Source organism: Misgurnus anguillicaudatus, chromosome 4, assembly GCF_027580225.2.
Source record: "Misgurnus anguillicaudatus chromosome 4, ASM2758022v2, whole genome shotgun sequence".
Taxonomy (NCBI): Eukaryota; Metazoa; Chordata; class Actinopteri; order Cypriniformes; family Cobitidae; genus Misgurnus; species Misgurnus anguillicaudatus.
In genome coordinates, this window is record NC_073340.2 from 22,376,283 (window position 1) to 22,402,205 (window position 25,923).

The 25,923-nt window shown below is 38.4% G+C and overlaps 1 protein-coding gene across 1 annotated transcript in view; it reads left to right on the plus strand.

Annotated features, from left to right (window-relative positions):
* znf438 (zinc finger protein 438) overlaps window positions 1-19,615 on the plus strand; it is a 66,122-nt gene extending 46,507 nt beyond the window's left edge. The window contains 3 exon segments of the mRNA XM_073866987.1: window positions 10,268-10,341; window positions 14,172-15,781; window positions 15,850-19,615. Coding sequence (XP_073723088.1) covers window positions 10,293-10,341; window positions 14,172-15,781; window positions 15,850-16,428 — 2,238 coding nt within the window. The 5' untranslated portion in view covers window positions 10,268-10,292 and the 3' untranslated portion in view covers window positions 16,429-19,615.
* Window positions 19,616-25,923: the final 6,308 nt, after the last annotated feature.

The window sequence follows — 25,923 nt, forward strand, 5'->3', positions numbered from 1 at the left end:
ATGTGACGTCACTGTGTCGTGTTTGCGTTTGATCTAGTGTTGGCACCTGAAATATGTTTCACTTTTACTCTTTGCTCTGTATCTGTATTTGATCTGTATTATATATCACATTGTATTTTAAGCCGAATTAAGCTGTTTTAAATAGTGAAATAAAAATGTAAATGGGAATCATGAAAATTCTATTTGTGGGGGCCAGTGTTGATTCTGTGGTGGGCCACCACAAATAAATCAATGTATGGGAAACACTGCACGGTAACAACAACCAGACCAATGGCAGTTCCTGAGCGTATGTAAAAGCAAAGCAACCAGCATGAAACAATGCCATAAGGGGCGTGCCGTAGTGAAATGTTGGCAAACTGGACTGAAGCAGAAATTAGGGAGCTTGTCACTATCCTCGCTAAAGCTGAGATCATTCACCAGCATGACAGAACAGCGCATCACATGCTCCATGATCTTGTCGTAAACTAAAATGCACATTTCTCTCGAGAAACCATGTATAATTAGCAAACTTCGGACGTTGTGGAAAAATATACCAAGTGCAGGACTTTCAGGAAAAACATTGGCAGTGTGAATGAACCAAAAATCGAATGATTCCGGACAAATCCTGGACGCATTTTCAGTGTATTTTCCGTAATTTCTGTAATCTCTAATCTCTGTCTACAGAAAATATTACAGTGAATCAGTACACTGTCAAAAAAAGTATAAAAAATGTTTTTTAGATGTCAGTGTCACTGGGGTGGTACCCTTGTAAAAGTACACCTGTCTACCTAAAGCATTCATAGTAGTACCTCAGAGGTACATGTTGGTATCAAATGTATAAATCGGAACCTGAATGGACCGTTTTAATGAATACTGCCCTAATGACAGCTAGGGACCATTTTTTAAAGCTTGGTTTCAAGTCTCATTACATAAAAATTATCTTAACATTTTCTTTTTGACTTAATACACATGACACACTTCATCTTTACCAAAGCTGAACCATTCAGGTCAGATTTGCAGGATCTGCAGTCTGGCACTACAGGCCACTTAAACTAATGCTCAATCATTAACAATAAGCCATGCTGTTTAATTCTCAGTCTAAATAAGAGGCTGTTGTGCTGATTGTTTTAGCATATAGTCTCATCTATCCTGATTATCATTTATTTTAGTGGCAGCCACTAACAGCAGTACGGCTTTAGTGAGGTATCACTTTCACACTTCTCACTCAGTTGGTAGTGGATTGGTTTGTATTTAGTTTGTGTTTTGGTGATGTACAGTTTACACTGTAGCCTTCAGTATTAAGTGCCGAATCCAGCTGTGCATTTCCTGTGTTTACAGTCAATGTACTGAGGCCTTGACAAATCCCCTTTGGAGCATCTCAGGAGATGGGAGAACTCCCCTTGCTGCCATTGACCTCATTATAAAAAGACAGCTGCTTCGGGCAATGCTGTTCTTTTTGTATATCACGCTTTATAGTTTAGCCTTTCAAACATATTGCAAATCAAATAAGTAATGTCTAAAAGAAAATGCACCGTCACACATTCACAAAGGTAGTAAGTTGTCATTTAGCAGATGCTTTTATCTAAAGTGACTCTCAGCTATTTATGTTAAGGCACCAGCGACAGGCATGCCTACTAGCAAACAACAGTACATAGACCAGACGACCTCCAGTGATAACACCGCTGTCTGTGTGAACTGGTTATTACAGCACAGTTAACCTCAGTCTGCTTCAGGCACATCATTGTATTAAGTGCTTTGCTCAAGGGCATGATAGTCATAGCTTATGGTTCACTCCTCGAACCAGAAACTGAGTTTAAGCCACTACACCACAAGTGATGACACATTTAAAATAAAGTCTGGATCTGTTCGTAGATACATTCAGAAAAAGAACATAATTACAAGATACAACATAAAAAATAATTTGCATGTTATTTAATATCACATTCAGAACTCATTGCATCTTTTAAAGTCTGTGTAAAGTCATTTCAGAGAATTGTTTCTAAACGCATTATAAATGGTAAAAAATATATTGCTCAAACACGTTGCAAAGACTGTGTAGTACTGAATTGTGGACAGTTTTTCACATTATCTGTGTTCAGGATTATGTGGGCGGATCTAAAACGTTGGCGCACAATCATAAGCATCCATTGTGGTTGTAGCCGTATTTGAAAGTTAAGAGAGACGGCAGCTTTCCTGCAAGTGGGCGTGGTTTCAGGTGGTGAGATCATAACAAGGGCGTGGTGATCTTGAACCTGCTTACGTCACGAGTCATTTTTTGGACCCACCATCCAATAGGAAAATTCAACTGCAGTAGCCACCGTTCAACCTGAAGAGGGCAGCACTCAGATGTTTTTACACCATATATTGTAGTATTGAAACACTTTATATTCAAATGTCAAAAAACTTACTAAAATCAATGAACAGCACTAATAAAGCCCCATTCTTACAGATCATTAACTTAAAAAAGTTGGTTTAGGGTTTAGTTACGCTTTACGTGTACGTATTGAAAATGTATGTATAAATTTGTCTACGTTGAGGTAAGAACATAGTAAAATATTGATAAACGGTGGTGTTTTCCTTTAAAGCTTTTATATCTCGTGAAAGTTGCACATAAGTGATTATAACGGCTGTCGAACTTTTTATTAATTGTACCCGGACGGTTTCAGCATAGCCTCATATTTAAAGTGGCTCGGATCTGATTGGTTCTGCTGTAACTGCGTAACTCTTTATTTAGTGAATGTTTAGGTATGATAAATGCCCTCAATCAATAAATAACACTCCAAACCCCAGTGTGCGGTTTTTCACTCGCCTCATAAATACCTCCTTTAATGAGAGAAGAGAAATTTCTCATTAACAGACTGAAGGCTGAACCTGCTTAATTTAACAGCTTTACCGTTGGTTACCGTGGTAATTACAGCCCCTCTTCTCTTTGATCCTCTCCAGACAATGTTTCCCAGATTCTCAAACTCATCAGAGAAACAGCTGTTATATCAGAGAGAGCGTCTCCATCTCAGGCAAATGAGAGATGGCTTCTCCATTGCGTGGCATACGCTCTGAAGTCTAGATTTACAACTGGTGCCTGTGTTGAACACAATGCGCCTGATTCCTGCGGGATTTCAGAGGGATGAGGGGTACAACAGCATGCCAAAGCTTAAAGGGATAGTTCACCCAAAAAAGAAAATGGCATTCCAAATCTATTTAAAGGACATGTCATGAAAATCTGACTTTTTAAGTGGTATAATTGGGTCCCGGTGCTTGTATCAACCTAGAAAATGTGGAAAAAGATCAACCCAGTAACTTAGTTTTGGTAAACCATTCTCAGCATGTAAAAAATAGCTCATTGAAATTTTGCTCCCCTTGTGATGTCAGAAGGGGATAATACCACCCTTAATCTGCACTATCCGCCACGGAACTGCCATTTAGTGCAGAGATCAGCTCATTTGCATTTTAAAGGACGCCCAGAAATGGCACATTTTTACTCACACCTATAAAGTGGTAATTTTAACATGTTATAATAAATTATCTATATGGTATTTTGAGCTAAAACTTCACATATGTACTCTGGAGACACCAAATATTTGGTATCTTAAAAAAGTCTTGTGAAATGTCCCCTTTAAAGGACCAATATAGTGAATTTTTTTACAAGACGTTGTATAAGTCTCAGGTGTCTATGAATTTTCAGCTCAGATCACACATCATTTGTTATAGCATGTCCAAAATGCCCCTATATGGGTGGGAGCAAAAAAGTGCTGTGTTCTTGTGTGTACCTTTTAAATGCAGAAGAGCTACTGCTGAGTTCTGTGAATACAGTCTGGGGAAATAGTATCTTTAGCCACATTAATGCTACAACATGCTAACCAACACATTTATAGAAGCTTTTGGATGAAGTTAAACAGTGAGTCAGTGGATGTGGGCGGGGCTTTGTTAGTGTGACATCACTGCCAACACACATTTATGTTCAAACACCTTGTAAAAGTGTTTAACTTTTAACTTAAAAATATAGAACTAGGGCTGTCACGATTATGAAATTTGGCTGACGGTTAATTGCCTAATAAATTGTGACGATTATGCAGATTAATTGTCTGTTTTATTGCTTTGGCATTTAATTCTCAAACTTTTTTGTTTGTTCATGAAATAATTTTATTATTTCATCTTTTTTATTAAATATTTTGCAAGGTTTACCTGGCAGTAAATATTAATACACATAACACATATTTAAAAGCAATTATTTAATAAATATATCTTTAAAAAACTGAAAGTTCTTAATAAGAAATCAACACAATAAAGTGTCTGAAAAATAACTTAAATTTAATATTAGCATCCTTCATTTCCATAAATTTGGAATTGTTGTTTTTGAAATGTTTGTTTTACCTGACAGTTCATACTGCTTATCAAAGTTTTGCTGCATTTTTTTAAATGCTGTTTTTTCTACTGTATTGAATGGCTTTGCAATGTATCGCGTTATCGGACCCTGTCTCGTTTATACAGGCGCAGCGGCTCCCCCTTGTGTTTTTTAGAGAGATGTGCAATCATTGCGGTGATCTGAAATCATCGCAATGAGGTCAAACAATCCCGATGAGACAATTATTTCATAATTTTGAGTGACAGCCCTATATAGAACACACAAAGTGAGTTTTTATTAAAAATTTCTTTTTTTCTCTCTGAATTGAGTGTTTTGGGACTGGTGCCGTCAAGCTCAAAAAATGGCAAAAGCTGAATGACATTGTAGATTTTGGAGTTTGATAACCTCAATGTTCCCCCTTTATTGTTGTATTTCTTCCAAAAAAGTGGCAAGAATATTTTCCAAAATTCAGAACTTTTAATTTACAACTATTCCTCAACAGCTTATTTTCCCAACATTGGGTCAAAAAGGGACAAAGCCAGCCATTGGGTTACATTTTGCAGTTTTAAAACTTTTCCCTTGTGAAGGGGATTTTTTGTAAGAAAACGTATTTCTGTGATCTACAAGCGAAGAATGTCATAACACACTATAACATAAACACAAGAAACAGATAGGCCTCTCCTATCTAGATAACTGTTACCTGTCTTTTTTTTTATTTTTTTAAAGCTTACCGTTAACTCCCTGAGGTCCCCAGACCTGAACAAGTACTGAGGCTGGAGTATCTGCATAAGCTTTGATGCTTAGTTTCATATTCTCTAACATTAAAAATGTGCATATCATAACAGGCTCTTTTTCCCCGGCCTCTCGTTCTGATATTATACGCAGTGCTGAAGACTTCGTTTCAAATGAGATCTTCAACCACACCCTACGTCAAAACTTGACACAGGTTTTTTGGTTCTTCATCTGTTGCTGATGTAACTTAGCCCTCCTTAATTTCTTTTCTTATGTCTCAGTAAGTACCAATGCAGCTTTTTATTCAAACCAAAGGTGAGAAAGACAGAGAGGGAATTTGGAAATGAGGACATAGTGATTAAAAGGGGAGCAGAACAGCAAAGAGGGGAGTCTGTTAGGAGAGAGAGTTATGGCAGTTGGTTTAAGGTGGATTTTAAGTGTGTTACAAGTGTTTATTGTGGTCTGACCTATTTAATGAATACAAATGTCACACCAAATAGCAAAAGGTCATTTAAAGGTTTTGTAAGGTGACTCACACACATATATACCCTCTGGGCACAGGCTCTCATACCCACACTGAACGCCTTCATTATGGTTTCTTGACCTTCCTCATCCACCACTTCATTACTTCATAGAGGTGAATGTTATCTACATTTACATTTATGCATTTGGCAGATACTTTTTTCAAAGAGACTTGTGTGCATTACAGGCATACATTTTAAACTAATCAAAATATTTGCCTGTTATTGTTAGTCTTTCATTACAATTTTAAATGTAATTATACGTTTAATTTAATTAATATGTTTTTATGGAGTTAATTTATTGCTTTGGTTTTTGCTGTATCTTATTGTGTGTACATGTCAGAACATGACATGATGGATGAAGAACACGCAGTCGTTGATGTCAATCGTGACCAGGAAAAATCTTAGCACCAAAAAATCTTCCTGCTGCCTGTGCCTTACTGGTTCATCCTTAAAATTAGCCATCTAAAATGATAACTGTTGTGTTTAGCCCCCTACTAACACCAACGTTCACTTAACATCAATCTAAGTGGGCCGAGGGTCTTTTTGACTGTCGCAGTCACTTCCTTTCCAGCACATCACCGTAGAGGTGACACACATTGAGTTGCCCTTGGCGACTGCATACCGGGGGTCAAAGTTCAACACCTTGATTTACAGCATCCTGTCTGGACGGCTCTGCGGAAATGAGGCTCCTCACCACGACATCTTCCAGAAAAAAAATCACTGCCAGGAGAAATTATGACACACCGTTGTCTTGTGACTCTTCTGGAACATTTACATGAAATGTACAGGCGTCCTTTTCTCGCACATTTGTGTATTCTGTGCATCCAGAGATGTTTATTGCTAACGTAATTGTACTGCAAAATGCGACCTTAAAATGATACAGAAAACGCACATAATATAATTTTATCAAAGCTATTCTATTTAGTATGTATTAAGCATCAGACAATTATAGTCGTAATATTGCAGGTGACAAAATGATTAAAGAGTGTTTATTTTTGGTGGTACTAAAAAAAGTATCGGGTACTACGTACTGCACCCAGTGGAAAAGCTCCCAAAAGTAAGCTGACCCAAACCAAACCGTAAGGTACTATGCAATGAAAAAGCACCATTAAGTTGCAAAGCTGTACTTTTGATACAGCTGTACTTTTGAGGGTACTGCCCCAGTGACAACTGTTGTGCATATTTTGATCATTTTATTCTGACAGTGTGTTGTACACTCACCTAAAGGATTATTAGGAACACCATACTAATACTGTGTTCAACCCCCTTTCTGGTCTGCCTTAATTCTACATGGCATTGATTCAACAAGGTGCTGAAAGCAGTCTTTAGAAATGTTGGCCCATATTGATAGGATAACAACTTGCAGTTGATGGAGATTTGTGGGATGCACATCCAGGGCACGAAGTTCCCGTTCAACCACATCCCAAAGATGCTCTATTGGGTTGAGATCTGGTGATGTGGGGGCCATTTTAGTACAGTGAACTCATTGTCATTTTCAAGGAATCAATTTGAAATGATTCGAGTTTATGACATGGTGCATTATCCTGCTGGAAGTAGCCATCAGAGGATGGGTACATGGTGGTCATAAAGGGATGGACATGGTCAGAAACAATGCTCAGGTAGGCCGTGGCATTTAAACAATGCCCAATTGGCACTAAGGGGCCTAAAGTGTGCCAAGAAAACATCCCCCACATCATTACGGCATTGCATTAATGAGAAATTGAACAGGTGTTCCTAATAATCCTTTAAGTGAGTGTATATTGATCTTTTGGTATTGTTTATCCTTAGTATTTTTCTGGTTTATCCATTTTTGTATATTTATTTACATTATATTGTCTAATTTATTGTTTCTCTTGCTCTTCTGTTTCGAGTACCAAGTACAGGTGACAATATAGACCTTGAATCTGTTCCTTTAAATGTATGTATGCCATAAAGTATGGAGAAGTGTTGGGTCATTGGAGATATTCTTGTTCTGCATTCTGTCTTCTTTCTGATGTGGGATGCTTTACCTATTGATCAGTCCACATCTGCGTGTACAGGCAAGCCTGTAGTTTTGAAATTGGAATAGATTTTCTTCCTTCCACATTGATCGGCTCAGGTGACAGCTAATTACTCAATGCTACGGTTTGCGTGTTTTATGCAGAGTTAATGTTATTTCATATGGTCCCTTTGTTACGGTGCTTTAGTTGACGGACACGTTTTCACATCTGTTGTAATGTTTCTGCAGTCACGTCACAGGGCGTGTACTTAGCGTGCTAGGATGTAATGAGATGTTTGTGTTTTCATTTCCGTTGGTTAATATTTTGTTGCTGTGGCTGGCTGTAGATAAGATACAACAGGTGCGAGCGTGTTTGTGAGCCACGTTCCTGCTAAAAACTGTGCGCGTGTTTTGCTCATCTAAACAAGGAATTAATAACCGTGATTAGCAAACAGTGATATGGTTTCTTTGAATACGACTTTATTCTAAGAGACAACCAAGCTTGACCTTTTACTATATTTGCACAAACACACACATGCGTATCAAAACAGCAACCCCCTAGAAGATAACCTATCCTTCAAGAGCAAAGTATATTGTACACTGAGGGGCAAGACATTGATCACATGTACAGTACAGTGGACTCTAAACTTATTTGGACACTTAAGCCAAACATAAGATGTGTCAATGCTAAAGCTTTACTTTCTTTGCTGTTTGTGTACTAACTGGTGTCAAGGTCATTTTAGTGGATGTATGAAGTCATTTGATCTCAAGGATACACAGATGCCTTAATAACTACAGGTGTAGTTTGTCATATTAACTGTGAACATGTTAAATACGTTTTTTTGCTGATGTCCTTTTTTTATGCATGTTAAAGTTGATTTATGCCTCTGCGTGTGATCTACGGTGTAGCCTCTAGATCTTTGTTTATACTTTTGTGTCGTCGTTCATGGATGTTACCAAATTTTTTTTCTGGTGGGTGCTCGGAATAACATCACGCAACGCTTGGGTTGCTTAGCAACGGCAGACGCTACAGGAGCACCTAAGCACTTTAAAAAGAAAGGTTTAAACGCGAAATGTGAAGAACCCTTTATTCCGCCTATTCATCAATGCATTGTAGTTACAACTCGCAAGATCCGCCAATTCAAGAGGCACCCGAAGTTCAAAATTGTTTAGTGATTCAAAATCATGGAATATATCTGGCGTTTTCTTGTGGGTGCTTAGCCATTTCGGTGGGTCCCACAGATTGGCACCTGTGCATGCAAGTCGCTAGTAGGCAGTGGCCACAGGCATGTTACTGGTGTAACCCATAGTATCAAGGCAAAAGCCAAAGAAGCAGCAGCTTGTTTGAGTACATTGTTGAAGAAGCATAATCCTCAACTTGGTCCTTGATCTTATGTGTATGAGGAAATGCGATGGAGATTTTTTTTGCCCCGAGTCAGGGGTTTTTGGAGACCAATCACAGCAATAGAATTGATGGATTGTTACATTTTTTGCAAAGTGCACGTCAGGCTATACCTGGCATGGGTCCGATGCAGAAGTAAAAATTAGCCATAACGTATTTATTATAGTTGAAATGGTTAAAGGAAAACACCACTGTTTTTCAATATTTTACTATGTTCTTACCTCAACTTAGACTAATTAATACATACCTATCTTTTTTCAATGCGTGCACTTAATCTTTGTACAGCGTATTTATAGTATTTACATGCTGGTAATACTAGTTATACGTAATTAGTGCAATTGTGTAATTATACTTACAAGGACACCTTTAAATGATGTCTAACACTTTTGTTGAAAAATTTACAGTGAAAAGAAGCTAAACATGATCAAATAATACTTCCTTTGCGTAAATTTTCCAAATAACAATCTCTGTTTTTATATCAAACAGACTGAATATTTTGTTTTGAATTCTGCAAGAAATTTGGCTAAGATGTTTTAGCATGTGCAGTTTATTGTCTCTTCATTATTTCCTGATTTTGTTTATTTTCACACGTGTTAACGACTTCACAGCTTGCCCAGAACAACAGGGAGAATTTGCCAACAAGGTCTTGATTATATAAACGAAAACGCGCTACGACAAATCTGTAATGTGTTTGGCGAATGGGAAGTTGTATGAACTCACCGATATGACAGATGAGTTAAGTACGTGTATGTGTGTGTGTATGGCAGCAGGACCTCATGGCCGCCGGACACGGATGTTCCAGCCAGAACCGTCGTGTGTGTCCACCTCTCTTATCTCCCGCAGATCCCTCCCTTTCATCTCCGTTCAGACCTACAGGGTACTGGACTTAACCCCTCCCTAAAATATATTCGCCCTGTTACCACACACTCACTCCAAGGCCGCTATCTCATTGCCACAGATGAGGGCCTTCATGTACAGGCCAAATGATTCCCACCCCCATCCTCATCCCATGGTTTGTTCCCATCTCACCTGGCTCGTTTAATTCGACCCCCCTCCTCCTCGGTTAACTCTCTCACCCTCCCTCTTTATCCTATCCCTCCTGTTGTTTTTCTGCCTTTGACTTGACTCTAATCTGAGTCTATGTGACATCTGGAATGTCCTCTGGTTTTGATCGAGATAGTGGGAGAAGGGGGAAGGACATCGCTGAACGCAGGCAGACACATTTAAAGACCGTAATTTACAGCATCTTTTGTTTTAATTACACAGTTGAGATTCAGTTCGGCTCACTGCATTTGTTTTTGTCCTTTCAGGATCTTCAGCGACACTGTGTCAGACATGAAAACCCAAGACTATCGTCCCAGCCCTGTGAAATCACAGACACAGTGTGAGTATAGACATCACTTTACAAATAAATGTGTACACGGTCACAAAAAAGGTACAAAAGCTGTCACTGGGATGGTACCCTTGAAAAATGTCCTACTATGTACCATTGAGGTACAAATTTGTACCTTTGATGTACTAATATGCACACCCTTAAAACATTTGTGTTAAAACAACACATTTTCTGTGACAACATCTCTTTGCTATTATTGGAACAACACATCTTGTGTTGTTTTAACACATCTTGTTGTATTTGTTTAAACACAAAATCAACACATAATGTGTTAAATAACAAAACAGAGTGTTAAAAACTAAAGGGATATTCCACTTTTTTGAAAATATGCTCATTTTCTAGCTCTCCTGGAGTTAAGCATTTGATTTTTGCTGTTTTGGAATCCATTCAGCTGATATCCGGGTCTGGCGCTAGCATTTTTGGCGTGGCTTGGCACAATCCATTGAATCTGATTAGACCATAAGCATCGCAAACAAAATAACCAAAGAGTTTCCATATTTTTCCTATTTAAAACTTGACTCTTTTGCAGTTACATCGTGTACTAAGAATGACAGAAAATTAAAAGTTGTGATTTTCTAGGCAGATATGGCTAGGAACTATACTCTCATTCTGACATAATAATCAAGGGCTTTGCTGCCGTACAATGACTGCAGCAGGCGCAATGATGTTACGCAATGCCCGAAAATAGTCACCTGGCATTGAAAGTAACCAAGGGAACTGTTTTCGGGCAGTGCGTAAAATCAATACGCCTGTCTTGGTACACGGTGTAACTGCGGAAGAGTCAAGTTTTAAATGGGAAAAATGTCGAAACGCTTTGGCTATTTTTGGCGCGATGCTAATGGTCTAATCTGATTCAATGGATTGTGCTAAGCTATGCTAAAAGTGCTAGCGCCAGACCCGGATATCAGCTGAATGGATTCCAAAATGGTAAGAATCGAATGTTTAACTTTAGGGGAGCTGGAAAATGAGCATATTTTCAAAAAAAGTGGAGTGTCCCTTTAACACATCCTTTCTTAGAGTGCACCCTTTAGGTACAAAGATGTACTTTTTTAAAGGCTACCCCCCAGGTAACAGCTTTTCTACCTTGTGTTTTTGCAAATCCCATCCCATACATGCACATCTAACAAATGCTGGGCGGTTTTTAACCCAGAGTTTGTTAAAATATGGACAAACCCAAATGGTGGTTTATAGGGATCGTTCATCCAAAAATGAAAATTCTGTCGTCATTTACTCACACTCATGTTGTTATAAACCTGTATAATTTTTCCTTCTTCTGCTGAACACAAAGGAAGATATTTTGGGCAATGTTTGTAACCCAACTGTTTTTGAGCATCATTGACTTCCATAGTATTTTTCTTTCCTACTATGGAAGTCAGTGGTGCTCCTGTTTCCTACTTGATTACTTCCTTTGTGTTTAGCAAAACTAATATTTGTATAGACGGTTTCAGCAGTAACAATATAAACCAGCGATTTTTATGAAAAACGCATAACTTCTGGTAAAATCTGCTACGAATAAATAACAACAAAGTCATTTTAAAGTACTTTATTTATATAACAAGCAAAATGAACAACACGTAGATTACCTAGGAAACCAAAACATTAGTTATTTTTGGCGAGGTATTTGTTTCAGCAACTAGTCAGACTATTAAACAAACAGAAACTGGAAGTAAAGTTCCGACCAGACGCGTAATCGCATCACCGCACATGCGTCCAATGAAACCGTCTATACAGATTTGTTACAACTTGAGGATTAGTAACTTATGACAGATTTTTCATTTTTGGTTAAACTTTCTCTTTAGATTAATCTAGAAAATGTCCACATTTGCCCAAACCGTGAGTTGAAAAACCCAGCATAGGTTAATTTAAACCTAATGTTTTGGTTTGATTTGATCCAACCATAGGTTTCACTCAACAACCCAGTGTGTAATTTCATGAAAGTCAAGTTTTGGGGTTGAATACAAGGAATATTCCAGTTGTAGTCTGCAATAAAGATGACACTATGAACAGTCTATCAGGTAAACTCCCAACCTATTAACCCAACGTCTGGCCTCTTCAACACATGGGTGAGGTGTAAACGCACACGTGCACACTAATTTCATTCCAACAAACACATTCTGTTACTTGCAACAAAAAACAGACCTACACACACAGATTTGGTGGCCGGAGTGTAACCCTTCTTCTAACATAAACACCAGATCTCACCTTTGAACTCCTCACCTTTCATCCTGCTAAGCGGTCCGTGATGTTCTCTTTTTTTCTTTACAAACGTGACTGTGGCTAATAATAAGTTCTAATTTCTTGCACCTAAAATAGCCTACTGTCTTCCCCTTTAACTGTTCTCACATTTTCCTTTAATGCCCAGTATAAACCCAGCCATTATGATGTTTCTGTATTTAACCTAATTAATTCTGCAGTGGCCTAAATGGGATTAGGAATTACCCTGCTTTGTGCATACAGACCTCCAAAGACTTGGATGTTCTTGGACTTCATTTAAATCTTTTCCACTTTCATCTGCCAGCTAACGCTTTTCTTTTTTTGTGATAAACAATTGATTTTTGACTATTTTCCAAGGCATCTTTCCTTTGTTTACAACTTAAAGACGACTTTTCAAAAAAAAAAAATTAGGTGGAATATTCAAGGTTGGAGTTCTCCAGAAATACACATATGATAAATGTACTGAATGCACTGCAAGTCCCTTCCGATAAAAGCATCTCTCCTTCCTGCTATCCATTAGGCATTTGTTAGGAAGAAGTTAGTCAGGTTGTGTGTATAATCATGGTAGCATTGGCGGGAATGTGTGAGATGATTATTCCTGTGTATGTAATGATACTCTGCTGCTGGGAAACGTTCAGACTCTTCTGAAGGTTTATTATTTTTGCAATTGTGTACCTGTATGTGTCAGGAAGAACAGGGGATATATGAGGTTTGGTGAAGTGAACAAGAGCAGCACATCAAGATTGAATAAAGTTAATAAACTCTATGTCCCAGGGTAGATTTTATCTGTTTCATTGATATGATATGATATGATATGATATGATATGATATGATATGATATGATATGATATGATATGATATGATATGAGTTCAGATGCAAATCCCTGAAAAGTTGATAAGTCATCTTTTTAAAATAACTTTCTCTGTCTGTGTTGCTTCACTGCTGATTCTTGCCGTACTTCCGTTGCCAAACTGCGCGCGCATACGTTGCCACGTCATCATTGCGTACAAACAGTGAAAAGTCGCACCTGACTAGAAGTTCCAGTACCTGCCAAACTATGAAAAAAGTGTGACTTGTAGTCCGGAAAATATGGTGCATACAAATCCTCTTAATCCACTTTTTTTGACAAGACATAGTAAACAGTTGCTAAATCATTAAATTATGCAACTAGAAACATTGCAGATGATGAAAGTCAAATGGACCACATATTAGGGGGCGCTGTGATGCATGTGGCTGCCACAATTGTGTTGTATTCAGGTCCAAGTACTCATAAGAGCCCATGTTTGAAAGTGATCCACGGTCGTTTCCCAATCCCATCCTATCTCTCTCCAGTCAATCTTCACTGTCCTTTTTGAATAAAGGTAAAAGACTCAAAAGTCCTGTCAATATCCTAATATAATTGGTAAGCCTCTTTTTTATCTAGGTAAAAAACATTTGCATTCATACATGATGCATTCATACATGCCGTTCATCCAATTCTTGCATACACTTAGAGGCCTTCAGACAAAGAGAATGGTAAAATAGTAAAAACATGCATACAGCAAAGACAAACTCACAAAGTGACAAACTGCAAGACATTTTTTTAGTCCAATCTTTTTTTTGACAGGTGATGTGCGGCCCCAGTCCCAGATGAAGGGTCTTCAGTTTCGCAGCATTGCCCCCAAAGCCCCTGCAATGGTTCCATCATCTGCAGTTCTGTCCTGCCAACCTCCCTCAGCCCTTCCAGAAGCATCCACGGCTGTCAGCCCCAAATCCATCCTGGTCCCTGCCCAAAACTATGCCCTCATGCAGGTGGCTGGACAAGAGGGCACCTTCTCATTGGTGGCCTTACCTCAAACACAACAGCAACAGCCAATCCAGAAAAACCTTAAGCTGCCTATTCCCAGATACCAACCAGTGAGGAGCAAAAGCACTCCAGAAAAAGCCAGTAGCAAGACTCAGAGTCCAGCCAAAGTTTTAGCACCCACACGGACTCAGCCGTCTGCAGTAAAACTGGAGCATAGTTCAGTCTCACCGTCTGAGCAGCTTGTTATGATTGATGCTGCTGCTGCATCGTCTGAAATCTGTGTTTCACCCTTGGTTTCAAATTCACAGACAGACCAAAAAGTTGAACAACAAAGCGTTGCAAGTTTACCTAACAATTTGCACTTATCTTCCGGAACCTCCAAAACTGCCCTTGTCACCCCCGTCAATAATATCTCACCGGTCAAAACCCCAATAGATGGTCCGGTCTCTTCTGGCAGTGCCATTACAGTGCTTTCTCCTACTATCTTTAGCAAAGCTGTTCAGATCATTCCATCTCCTCCCAAGGGCAAGTTGCCCATTCTGCCCTATGCCAAGGTGAAGAACTCCCTTCTGGCACCAGCCAGTCTTGCCAGTGCCCCGTTGTTAGAGCAGACTGCAAGTAGAGCCAAAAACAGACTAAAAAGCCCTCTAGGTAGCCAAGCCAAGACCACAGACTGCAACAGCGAAAAACTCCAAGACCCCAACAACACCCAATTCAAGAAACCTCCAGGCAAGAAGCGGGGAAGAAAGAGAAAAACCATAGAGGATGTTCTAGCCTTCGAAGCCAGAAAGAGGAGATCTTTATCATTTTTCAGAAGGAGGGCACCTGAGAAACCTTCGGTTGGCGCGCAGAGTTCTGCCTCTCAAGAGAAGCTGCTTGACATATCAAAAAAGTATCGAAGCATACGTCCCAAGCCAGTACTGGTAATGGAAACCACTATCCCACAACTCGTACCCCTTCCATCCTTGTCAACATCCGAAAAACACGATCTAGGACAGCAGTTATCTGGAAATCCACTGGGTGCGCCTCAGTCTTCACAAGCTACTGATCAACATCCTGTGTTGGAGGGTGAAAGTGGTGGAGCGGCGGTTTACACAGGAAGCCGCTCGCTTCATCGCTGTCCTACCTGCAACAGGTGTTTCCAATTCAAGCACCACTTGCAGAGTCACATGAACAGCCATAGTAATTTGCGGCCCTATGTTTGCCCGGTATGCAGGAAGGCCTATGCTCACTCGGGCAGTCTGAGCACTCATATGAAACTGCACCATGCTGAAAGCAGACCTAGGAAGAGCCTTTGCTGTGAATTCTGTGAGAAGTCTTTCGGTTATGTGGGTGTCTATTTCAGCCATTTGAGAGAGGTGCACAAAGTCATACTTACGGTGGAGCCGTCCATCAGTCAACACGAGGACGACATGCCTACAGACAAGTAAGTAACATGCATTACCTTTCCCTTAGATGTATGACGGTTTTTGCTCATGTACGTTTCTTGCCTGACAAGTCTTTAGAGGCAGACAAACCGACCTCAGAACGCATTGACCCAGTCGAGCTCCAGATTAAATGTGGGCGGTGCCAGGCTGTTACACCTACATTTGCTGACATGAAGCTACACTTGCTATACGTGCATGGGGAGGAGGTCCAGGTGCGACTGAGGGACGGGTCCATGCGCGGTGGACGGGAGGCAGAGGATGAGTTGGTCAAACATGCAGCACATTACTGGAGGCAGCTGAATGAGAAACGTAACCTAGTGCACTGCGACACTTGTGACGAGGAACCCTTTTCCTTTTCCAAGTTTAAACCCCACCTCTACTCTCACCATCATGGTGCAAAAGACCGTCAAGATAAGGAGGAAGTCGAAGAGACGGTTGGAAAGGAGAAACAAGCTTTAAGGGGTTTGAGTAAATTCGTAACCCTGAGGGTGGGGACTCACTTTAACTGCATCCTTTGCAGTAAGGTGTTTACTAAGAAACAGGACGTTATGGAGCATTGGAGAACACAGCACAACTGTGAAAACCCCTCCCTTCTGTGGGATGTACTGGACTTCAAAGGGGAGAATTTGTCTATTGATGGGCCAAATTAACTGTAAGTGGGTAATTTATTATTTGCTATGTCAGCTGTGTGATTCATACAAAATGTAGTGATGTCAATGTAAATACAATCCATGTATAGATGTTTTTTAAGGTTTTCTTTTGCACTGCTTTTTTGAATTTTGGAATGTTCATTTTTTTTGTGTGTTCATTTTTATGCATAAAAATTCAAATCGCAGACATTATAGTGGTGCAGAGGTAATATAAATGGCAGTAAATGGAGCACCCTAACAAAAGTAGGCTTTCAAAAACACATACCACTTAGACAAAAGTCAGGATTTACAATACAACGAATGAATATGAATAGAGTGTGAGTACACTGTCAAAAAATGGTCCCTAGCTTTCACTGGGGCGGTTCACTTTGAAAAAGCACACATTAGCACCTAAAGAGGTCATATTAGTACCTGAGAGGTACCAGGGTGTGCATATTAGTACCTCAACGGTACATATTTGTATCAAATATACATATCTGTGAAAATTTCCTAATATGTACCATTTAGTTAAAGGGTACTTTCCCAGTGACAGCCTGCGACAATTTTTTTCTGGCGGTGTATCATGCTTAAATATAACATGTTAAATGCAAAGTAACAACAAAAAGACTTACTATATGCATTTCACAACGTAAATAAATGCCGAAAATGTCATTTTTCAGTTCTGAACGGGCAGATCCACTAATAAAAAATCTCATTTCAAAAATATGCCTGAGAAAATAGGTTTGGCGAATCTTTTAACTCTTAGTTTTAGTATGAATGTGTGCGTTCGTATGTGTCATATATGTTTAGTGTTGTCTGTTTAAATGGAAATGTTACAGTATATATATTTTTAATGCTTAAGGTAAAATGTGTGATTTGTTATCAGTTATCAGTCCATTCATGAAACAATAATATGACAGGGTAGTTGAATGTTTAAAAACCCTCCCATTTGTTACATTTGTATACTTGTATAGATAGAATAAAATATATTATAAAAAGAAGTATATGCACCTGTATATGGAAAATATATATTTACACAGAAGTCATCTTCCGCTACTGGTTTTTCCTAAGTAAGTGTACTTTTGGTAAAAAGTAATTATTGATTTTTATTGACTGTTTTATTTACATCCTAAGGGGGGGTTCCCAGACAGGGTTTGGATTGATCCAGGACTAGGTCTTAGTACTGTTAGGACATTTGAGAAGTTTTTACAAACACTCCTTGCAAAAAACAATACTTGTGGTCATCTTGTGACAAAACAATGTCACTGATATGTGTTAAGATGGGTCAGTAAAGGGTGTTTTAAATTAAGGCAGCTAAAACATGCATTTTAGTCCGGGACTAGGATTAAAAGGACAGGGATTAAAATAGTCCTAGAATAAAAAAATGTAAGAGCTGTCCAAACTGAAAACAACTTGCACTGACATATCTTTAAATACATCAGTGCCCTTTGTTTTGCCTCAAAATGCACACAGGTATTTTTTTAGTAAGGCATGTTTGTTAAAACTATATTTCCTTATTAAAATAAGGCCTAGTCCTGGCTTAAGCTAATTCTTGTGTGGGAAACCACCCCTACATGTCTTAAGTAAACCTGCAGCTACACATCAATCAAAAGTTTGGACACACTTCACTGTTTCATAATAAAAATACTTTCTGATTTAAAGGCTTATATTTAAATGCTTAAGAATTACAATAGACCACTATAAAAATTGCAGCCCAGTCTCACGAAATTTCGCTATATAGTCACGTAATTTTTTGATTATTTTTTCATAATATTATCACGAATTTCTGTGTTTTTTCGTGATCGTATAACGGATTCCGGTTCTCGTGTGATTATCACGTATTGATTACTCAACTGTTTTGTCCTATTTTTTTGCCATTGTTGCTTCGGTTTAGGGTTAGATTTACATAAAATGACATCCCTACCCAAACCCAATTCTAACCCTAACGCCAGGCAACATATAAAAAAATAAATCAGAAAATATAGTATAAACTAATATATAAAGTGACATTCTAATGCAAGCACCAAATCTAACCCTAAACTGAAGCGACAATGGTTTACAAATGGGAAAAAAAAGTTGAGTAACTTTGAAAACAGGAATTCGTTAAAAAAAACGCGGAAATTTGTGATAATATCAGGAAAAAAATCAATAAATAAATTACGTGACTATATCACGAAACCTCTTGAGACTGTGTAGAAAAATTGTGCCCATGTCTAGATTTCTTTATGAAACTGTTATTAATTTAATTCTATTTTTATTATATATAGCCTTAAAAAAATCAAAAATATATGATCGTTTTGTTTAACATTTTTAACATTATTATTCACTACAGAATTCCCATACTTCAAATTGTCATATCAAAAATAGCAAGTGGATCCTGATGTGAGGCAAGAAAATCCACATCCAGGCACTCACAAAGGGTAAAAAAGCCTTTATCATAATATAGGACTACATATTGTACAACAACGCTAATGCGTTTTAGCCCAAACAGGCCTTTGTCAAGGTGCACCTCACATAAGGATCCACGTACTATTTTTTTATATTTTGTCCCCCTTCTGGAGCACCCATAGATACCAGATTTTTCTCATTTGTGATAATGTTGATGACTTATTATAAAATGTAAAAACAGTGATAGTAAAGATAAAGTATGTCTAAACTTTTGAGTTCTGTAAACCCTCATCTGCTTGAACAGGTGCTGCGTAAAAGCATAAACATTAAATTGTGAACTTATGGCACAGAACAACCTACACACCCTTATGCATCATTTAAATGTATCTCTCTGGTTAAATTCTGTCAGATAATCTTAAGGTAATCATTTTGATTTTAACTCAAGTGCTGTTTGTCTTGTAACAATTACCCCATATAAGTATTATGCATTTTGTTTTTGGTGAATTTTCCCTTAAGCCTGATTTTCTTAAAATAGATCAAAATGTTATGTTTATAATGTGGTTTTATTAAAAAGTGATTGTTTTCAAATCATAAAAAATATACAGGCCTTAACGCATTGTTTGTTATTCTGATTGTTTGACATGAGAAAATGTTTGCATTTAAAGTTCAAGATAATCTGTTTATTGCTGCTGTTATATTTAAATGTACATGTCTGTGGCTGTAACTAAACTAAGCCTCTGATAGCATCTGTACAAGAAACAATGTCCCTATACATTAATACTGGTGCCTAAATAAAGCAAAGCAAAGATCTAACTAAAAATAGTGGGTGTTGGTGTGTTTATTACGTGCAACTTCCTCCTTGCTATCTGACTGAACTTGACCTCTCTCATCACTATCCTAATGAACACATGTGCTGCCACATCTCAAGACTTACATTACATCATCACATGCAAAAACATTTACCGCAAGACTTCATTTGTGGGTTGCACAGAACAATGAGCAGTGCAAGGCCATATACCTGAATTAAATCAATTTCAGATGGACACATGATGGGTTCATATTAGTCTAACCTAAATTTGTAAATTAAATATGAAATTAAAATAGTGTGAAGGACAACATGAGATTTGCATAATGCAGAGGGATTTTCTACAATTATTACATTAATTTGATTGTTATATTAATGGACACATTTTTATTTAACATTCAACATTTTCATTTTTCAACATGATATTGGATGCAAATTGTTTCAAATTTAATGTTTACTGACTTGCACATTGAGTTAAAGGTTTTTCTATCTAAAATTTTATATTTCATCCCTGAACACTTCCCAGGCAGCTCAGAGTTTGATTTAAAGCCTACATTAAATGATCATAACTTCTCTGTCCCAACAGTACAGTCGCTTCAGATGCTGGTAGTGTAGGAACGTCAACACCCATGCATATTCCACTTTAATCTGTGCTTCCTTCTCTTCCACTCTCTCTCTTTTCACACCAGAAACATGATCGCTCATGGGAGATCAAAGCCTATCCTTCTAACAGGATTAGAGGATGAAGCTTTAAAAGGAAGAGAGAGTCTGTTTTAAAATAAATGAAGGATGTAGGGATGTTGGTGAGAGGCAGAAAGAAGGTTGGAGAGAGAGAAAGGAAGTGGGTGGAGATAGCGATAGTGCTGGCCAAAATATAAAGCGTGTAAGAAGAGACGGCAGAAGAGAAAGCGAGAGCGCAGAACTGTAGCGTAGGCCTCTCGTGCCTATTCCTTCCATTTCATTTTCTGAGATGACCAGATGATAATGAATTCTTCATGAACTATGATGAATGGATGCTGATAAAAGAATGATAGCCAGTGACAGAATAAATGATGATAAGGTCTCGCACCCAAAAAAAAGTCGTTGAGCTATGAACAGCAGCATTAAACTGCAACGTTAAACCGCGCATACACTAGTAATGGGGGCAAGAAGCTCTATTGATCCGACTTCATCCGTCCGGAGGAGGAGAAATAGAGATGATGTTGAGCTGAAGATGAATGAATGAATGAAGTAAAGGGTGTGTCCTGAGTAGATAACAATCCACCTGCAACACAACTGAGTGGAAATAGCATTGGCAACAATGGAAATTATTATGATCAGTACTAACAAATATATATGAAGAGTTTGGTTCCAAAACGCAATAAATCCATTTTGACTAATTTCGGTAAAATTTTGTTTTCTATACCAAGAAAGTGACAAAATGAAAACCAATATTTTCTGTTACAAACTTTCACATAGCATCTTTAAGTTATAATTACATAAACAATTTGAATCCATAATTTGATTTTCAAAGATTTATTATAAAAATTGATTATTTTTTCCGCAAAATTCAATAAATCCATGAAAAGTTTTTTTCCCAACTGCTATAAATCATTTTGTTGAACGTTTGCCACTCGACAGGGCGAGTTCCGGCGTGGTCACGGGGAAAAGTGACATCAATGCATACCCTCTATAGCGTTTGTAATGGTTTTTCTTCTGTGGCACAATAGGCTTTATGCCCAGGTGCACTACTTCCTGAACTTCAGCCAGCTCCTTGTTTCCTGTCTGCCATTATTGGACAAACTGATTAATCCAGGTGTGTCTGATTATTGTTGTTGTGACTACTGAGGTCAAGCACACATGGATTAATCAGTTTGTCCAATCATGGCAGACAGGAAACAAGGAGCTGGCTGAAGTTCAGGAAGTGGTGCAGTTGGGCATAAAGCCTATTGGAGTTTCTGCACGAGAGCACCCTCTGGCTTTTGGATGTGCCCGGATTTCACCGTAATTCATTAAAATTCATTCATTGAGAAAACGCGCATTTGCACGATTAATCGTTACGATTAATCGTTATATATAATATAGACTAAAACATCTATAAAATGTTAAACAGCATTTGCTTTTATTTTATAATTATTACACTGTAAACAAAATTGTTCAACTTAATAAAGTTAGTTACCTGGTTGCTTTAAAATGTTTTGTTAATTCAACCTTTTTTGTTAACTATTTTTAGAATGATTTTAAGGCAACCAGGTAACTTACTTTTTTAACTTGAACCAACAAATCTTTTTTTACAGTGTATGCATGCAAATGCCGTCATATAAATTAATAGGTTACTGTACATCCATTATTTTTAGCACTTAAAAAATAAAGATAGAGCCTTGCATTTTAACATTTACATACAGTTTTATATCAATGTTGACGTTGAATTTTTTTTTTACATATTTAATAGCAGTTTAGAAATGTTTTTTTTTTTATATATATTTTTAAAAAGTTTTTGTTGTCTCATATATTCATGAGACAAAACATCCCGGTTTAAACAACCCCCATAATATATAGTTGTGTCTCTTAAATATTACACAGTGGCATTTGAACCTATAACGTGTTGTTTCAATCCAAGGTTGGGTCACATTTTCAAGATTAATTTAACCGCAAAAGTTTGGTTTTGCGTAAATAACCCAACATTTTTAGGGGTCTAAAACAATTCTATCTATTGCAATACATTTGTGCTTCCCCTATATAGCCACTTGTGAGTATAAAGCCCTTGTCAGTGACATTGCCGCGTTTTGGTCTCTCCTGTGTGTTGTGTAGTCCAGATGGTACAGAATCACTCTGTTCCACTGGGCCTCTAGTAGACCGCCCGGAGGGACACTAGCCATCTGCCCAGGACATCACACTACCCACATATACACCCATGCAACCACACACAAAGACAAAAGAGCCACTAAACTGTTCATCTAGAACATTTCCTGATTTCTTCATCACTGGTCACAGTGTGGCCGCCTCGAGATAGGGTCCCAACTACACCAAGGGCCAATTTGGGCTATGTTAGATTAACAAGCCCAAATATAATTATTATTCAAGCAATTAGTGTTGTTTGGCAAACTGTATGATATCTATTTAAACACACTCAACAAATCGATCACGGCTGAATCATTCACCAGAATAGATTAGTGATAATTGGGCACAGGGTTGTCAATATTTGAGCACCCTAATGAGAACAGTATTTACAAATCTTGAGAGAGGAAAGAGAGCCTGAATGCTCGTAATGAGACCCAGTTAGGCTAACTGAAGGAGCGTGGAGTAATTAGGAAAGGATGTGGAGCATTTCTCTCCTCGATCTTACCTCTCACTACCTACCGGTATCTTCCCACAGGGAGGACCTTGACAGCCGAACACTAAGGGGGGACTGTAGGGAATTAGGTCTGCCTGAGTGATAACCTACATTTACCCAATCCAACGTCTTCTCTCTGGCTGGCAAATAAGGCTAACGACATACCGCTGGCCTGCAGACATGCATGAATATTATGTTGATGTTATGTGCATGCAAGCACTGCATTAACTAATATTCAAAAAACTGGCCACCCACGCGTGTTATCACGTGCTAATATGTGAAATGCATGCAGAACACACATTTTCTTGTTTTATGCAATCCATGCATACTCAAAATGTTACACCTGTACATACACGTGCTGTTTCACAGGCACACACATAACCTATGATGATGCATCTCTGCTCCTTTGATGGCAATTACCTGCGGCATACTCTGAAATTCACTTAACTTTATCTGATAGGTTAATTAGCTAATGCATATACACCACACAGGATGCTGGGATAATGTCAGAAGTGGTATGGAGGAGGGTTGTGTACATTTTGATCTTTCTACAGTACACTGTAAAAGACATGTTGCTGCCTTCAGTTTTTAAGTACACCTACAAATTGGCTTTACATTTCAAGAACTAATTTTATTGGTACTTTATTGTTGCAAAATTATTAAATTCAACTCAAAATTGGAACGAGTTTGGGAACGGAGCATTAGAGTTCATTTATCACAGCAGTTGTCCTTTCTTCTGTTTTCACTTTTCCGCCAGTTTGCAGGACTAATGCGTTCTCACAATTTGCAATTAAGAAAAGCATTTTATCATTATCACCTCCAGGAATATTTCATATTCCCAGATGGAGCGTTACCGTGTGGCCTCCCATTGTGACAACCCCCCGGGAAACCTGGATCCAACCTCAGTGGTCAGAATCAATTACATTCATTTCTCTCTCTCTCTCTCTCTCTCTCTCTCTCTCTCTCTCTCTCTCTCTCTCTCTCCTGTTTCCATGAGTCACATTTTGCAGTCGCAGCATTGACTCCCCTGTCAGGTTCTGAGGAAATGCTCCTCCTCTCAGTGCGTTTAACGGGTTTAGAGGGGGCGCAGGAGAGGTGATAAATTCACTCACAGGGAGAGGAAAACGGAGAGAGGGGAAAGGTGTATGTATGGGCTGAGGAAACGAATGACAGGTAGGAATAATAACCAGACAGATGAGGGAGGAGAGACAGGGACGGAAAGAAAAGGCAGAGAGATTTAAGATGGAAATGAATTTAGAGTCTTGCCAGTGACTCACATTTACCAAAAAGATATAGTTTTTACAAAACAGCGACTACATGTTTGTTTTGGCTGATTAATATTACTGTAATAGGGTTTGATCACCAATTAATCTCAAAACCTCTGGTTTAATTGCGCTGATATATCAGCCTGGTCTTACTGTTAACTCGTCAATTAAGAGAAAACGCTTCCCTGTTAATAATGAGTTTTTTCGTCAATCCCTATTTCTGCTATCATCCACCAGGTGGCGCTCTTACCCATTTTATAAAACTCGGACACATCCCCTAAGGCCAAACAGTAAAAACTCTGTCTATGTTTTGATCATCGCTCTGAATCTAATTTCTATGAAAAGTCCTTCACAAAAAAGCAATTATCTCAGTTTTTTGCTTAAACTGTTTTTTTTTTAAGAAACCTACCCATATTTGAAAATAAATGAAGGTAGAATGAAATGTTTTGTTTTTTTATACCAGAGGGTCTGTTCTTTCATTTGATATATTGTATGTTTATATATTTAAAGAAAAACATCTGGAAGGAATTAAACTTTTGTGAAAGTCATAAAAAAATGCTGGCACTGGCAACTTTTTTTTAAAAACCCTGGGGAGGGAGAGTTAATACGTAGTATTAATACGTAACTTTCAAAAACTGAAGCTGAAGCGTAGAATGTAGATGTATTTGCAACATTAAATCATAGCATTATTATGTTTTTACAACTACAAAACGTAAAACATTTACAAATCTTACATAGCATTAAGATTGCTGTTTAATTTTCCTTATAACATGGCCCATTCTGGTTCTTCATTCTGATTGAAACGCGTTCTAAGCCGTTATAAATAACCCCACGGTTCAGACCGCATTACTTAAAGGGCGTTTTGCAGGTAAAATTTTTCAACGAATTTGTGCAATTTGCTTGTTGATAATAAACATTTAAACTGTTATCCATTGTATTTTATGTTGTTGGGTATCACAAAACCCGAAAAAGTATGAAAAAGTACAGCAATTTGCAATGATTCTCCTTTCCCTCACAACGCACTGTATGACGTCACGCTGGGGGGAGAGAATTGACCAAAGCCGCCTTGAGAGCATTGAGAATGACTATAGAAAGACGAGTAAAGTACAGTTCTGATAGCGCAGATAATAGATAAATACATACATACATACATACATACATAGATAGATACATAGATAGATAGATACATAGATAGATAGATAGATAGATAAGATAGATAGACAGATAGATAGACAGACAGACAGATGGATAGGCTAGTATAGAGAGATAGGCAGACAGCCAGATAGCATAAGGTTAGCATATCTTCGTGTAGAAAGTAAACAAACAATTAACATACTCGTGCATGCTGGCTTGAGGGGGTCCATGATCCTGCCTGAAATGGGTGTAACTTTATGCGATCTTCAGCACAAACGGTTTTGGCAGCATGTCTCTAATCCTGGAAGGTGAGTGAAGCACGTCACGTCTGTTCGCGGGGACCAGCGACCCAAACGCACTCACTTTCTTACAGCCAGTAGCGGAATGGCAATCGAGAGAGTCGGGACTTTCCCGGGCCGATCTGATAATAGTTATACATTTCGAGTTATATTAGCAACACCGTCTGGCGGCGTGATGTGCGCCGGTTCCCGCAGCCCGCTGGTCAAACGGTGCAGGCAGCCTCTCTGCTCAATAAAGTAAAAGTGCTCAACCTGTTCGGCAGGTCCAAACATGTACAGGATTTATAAAAATACGGTGATCACTGAGCGGTT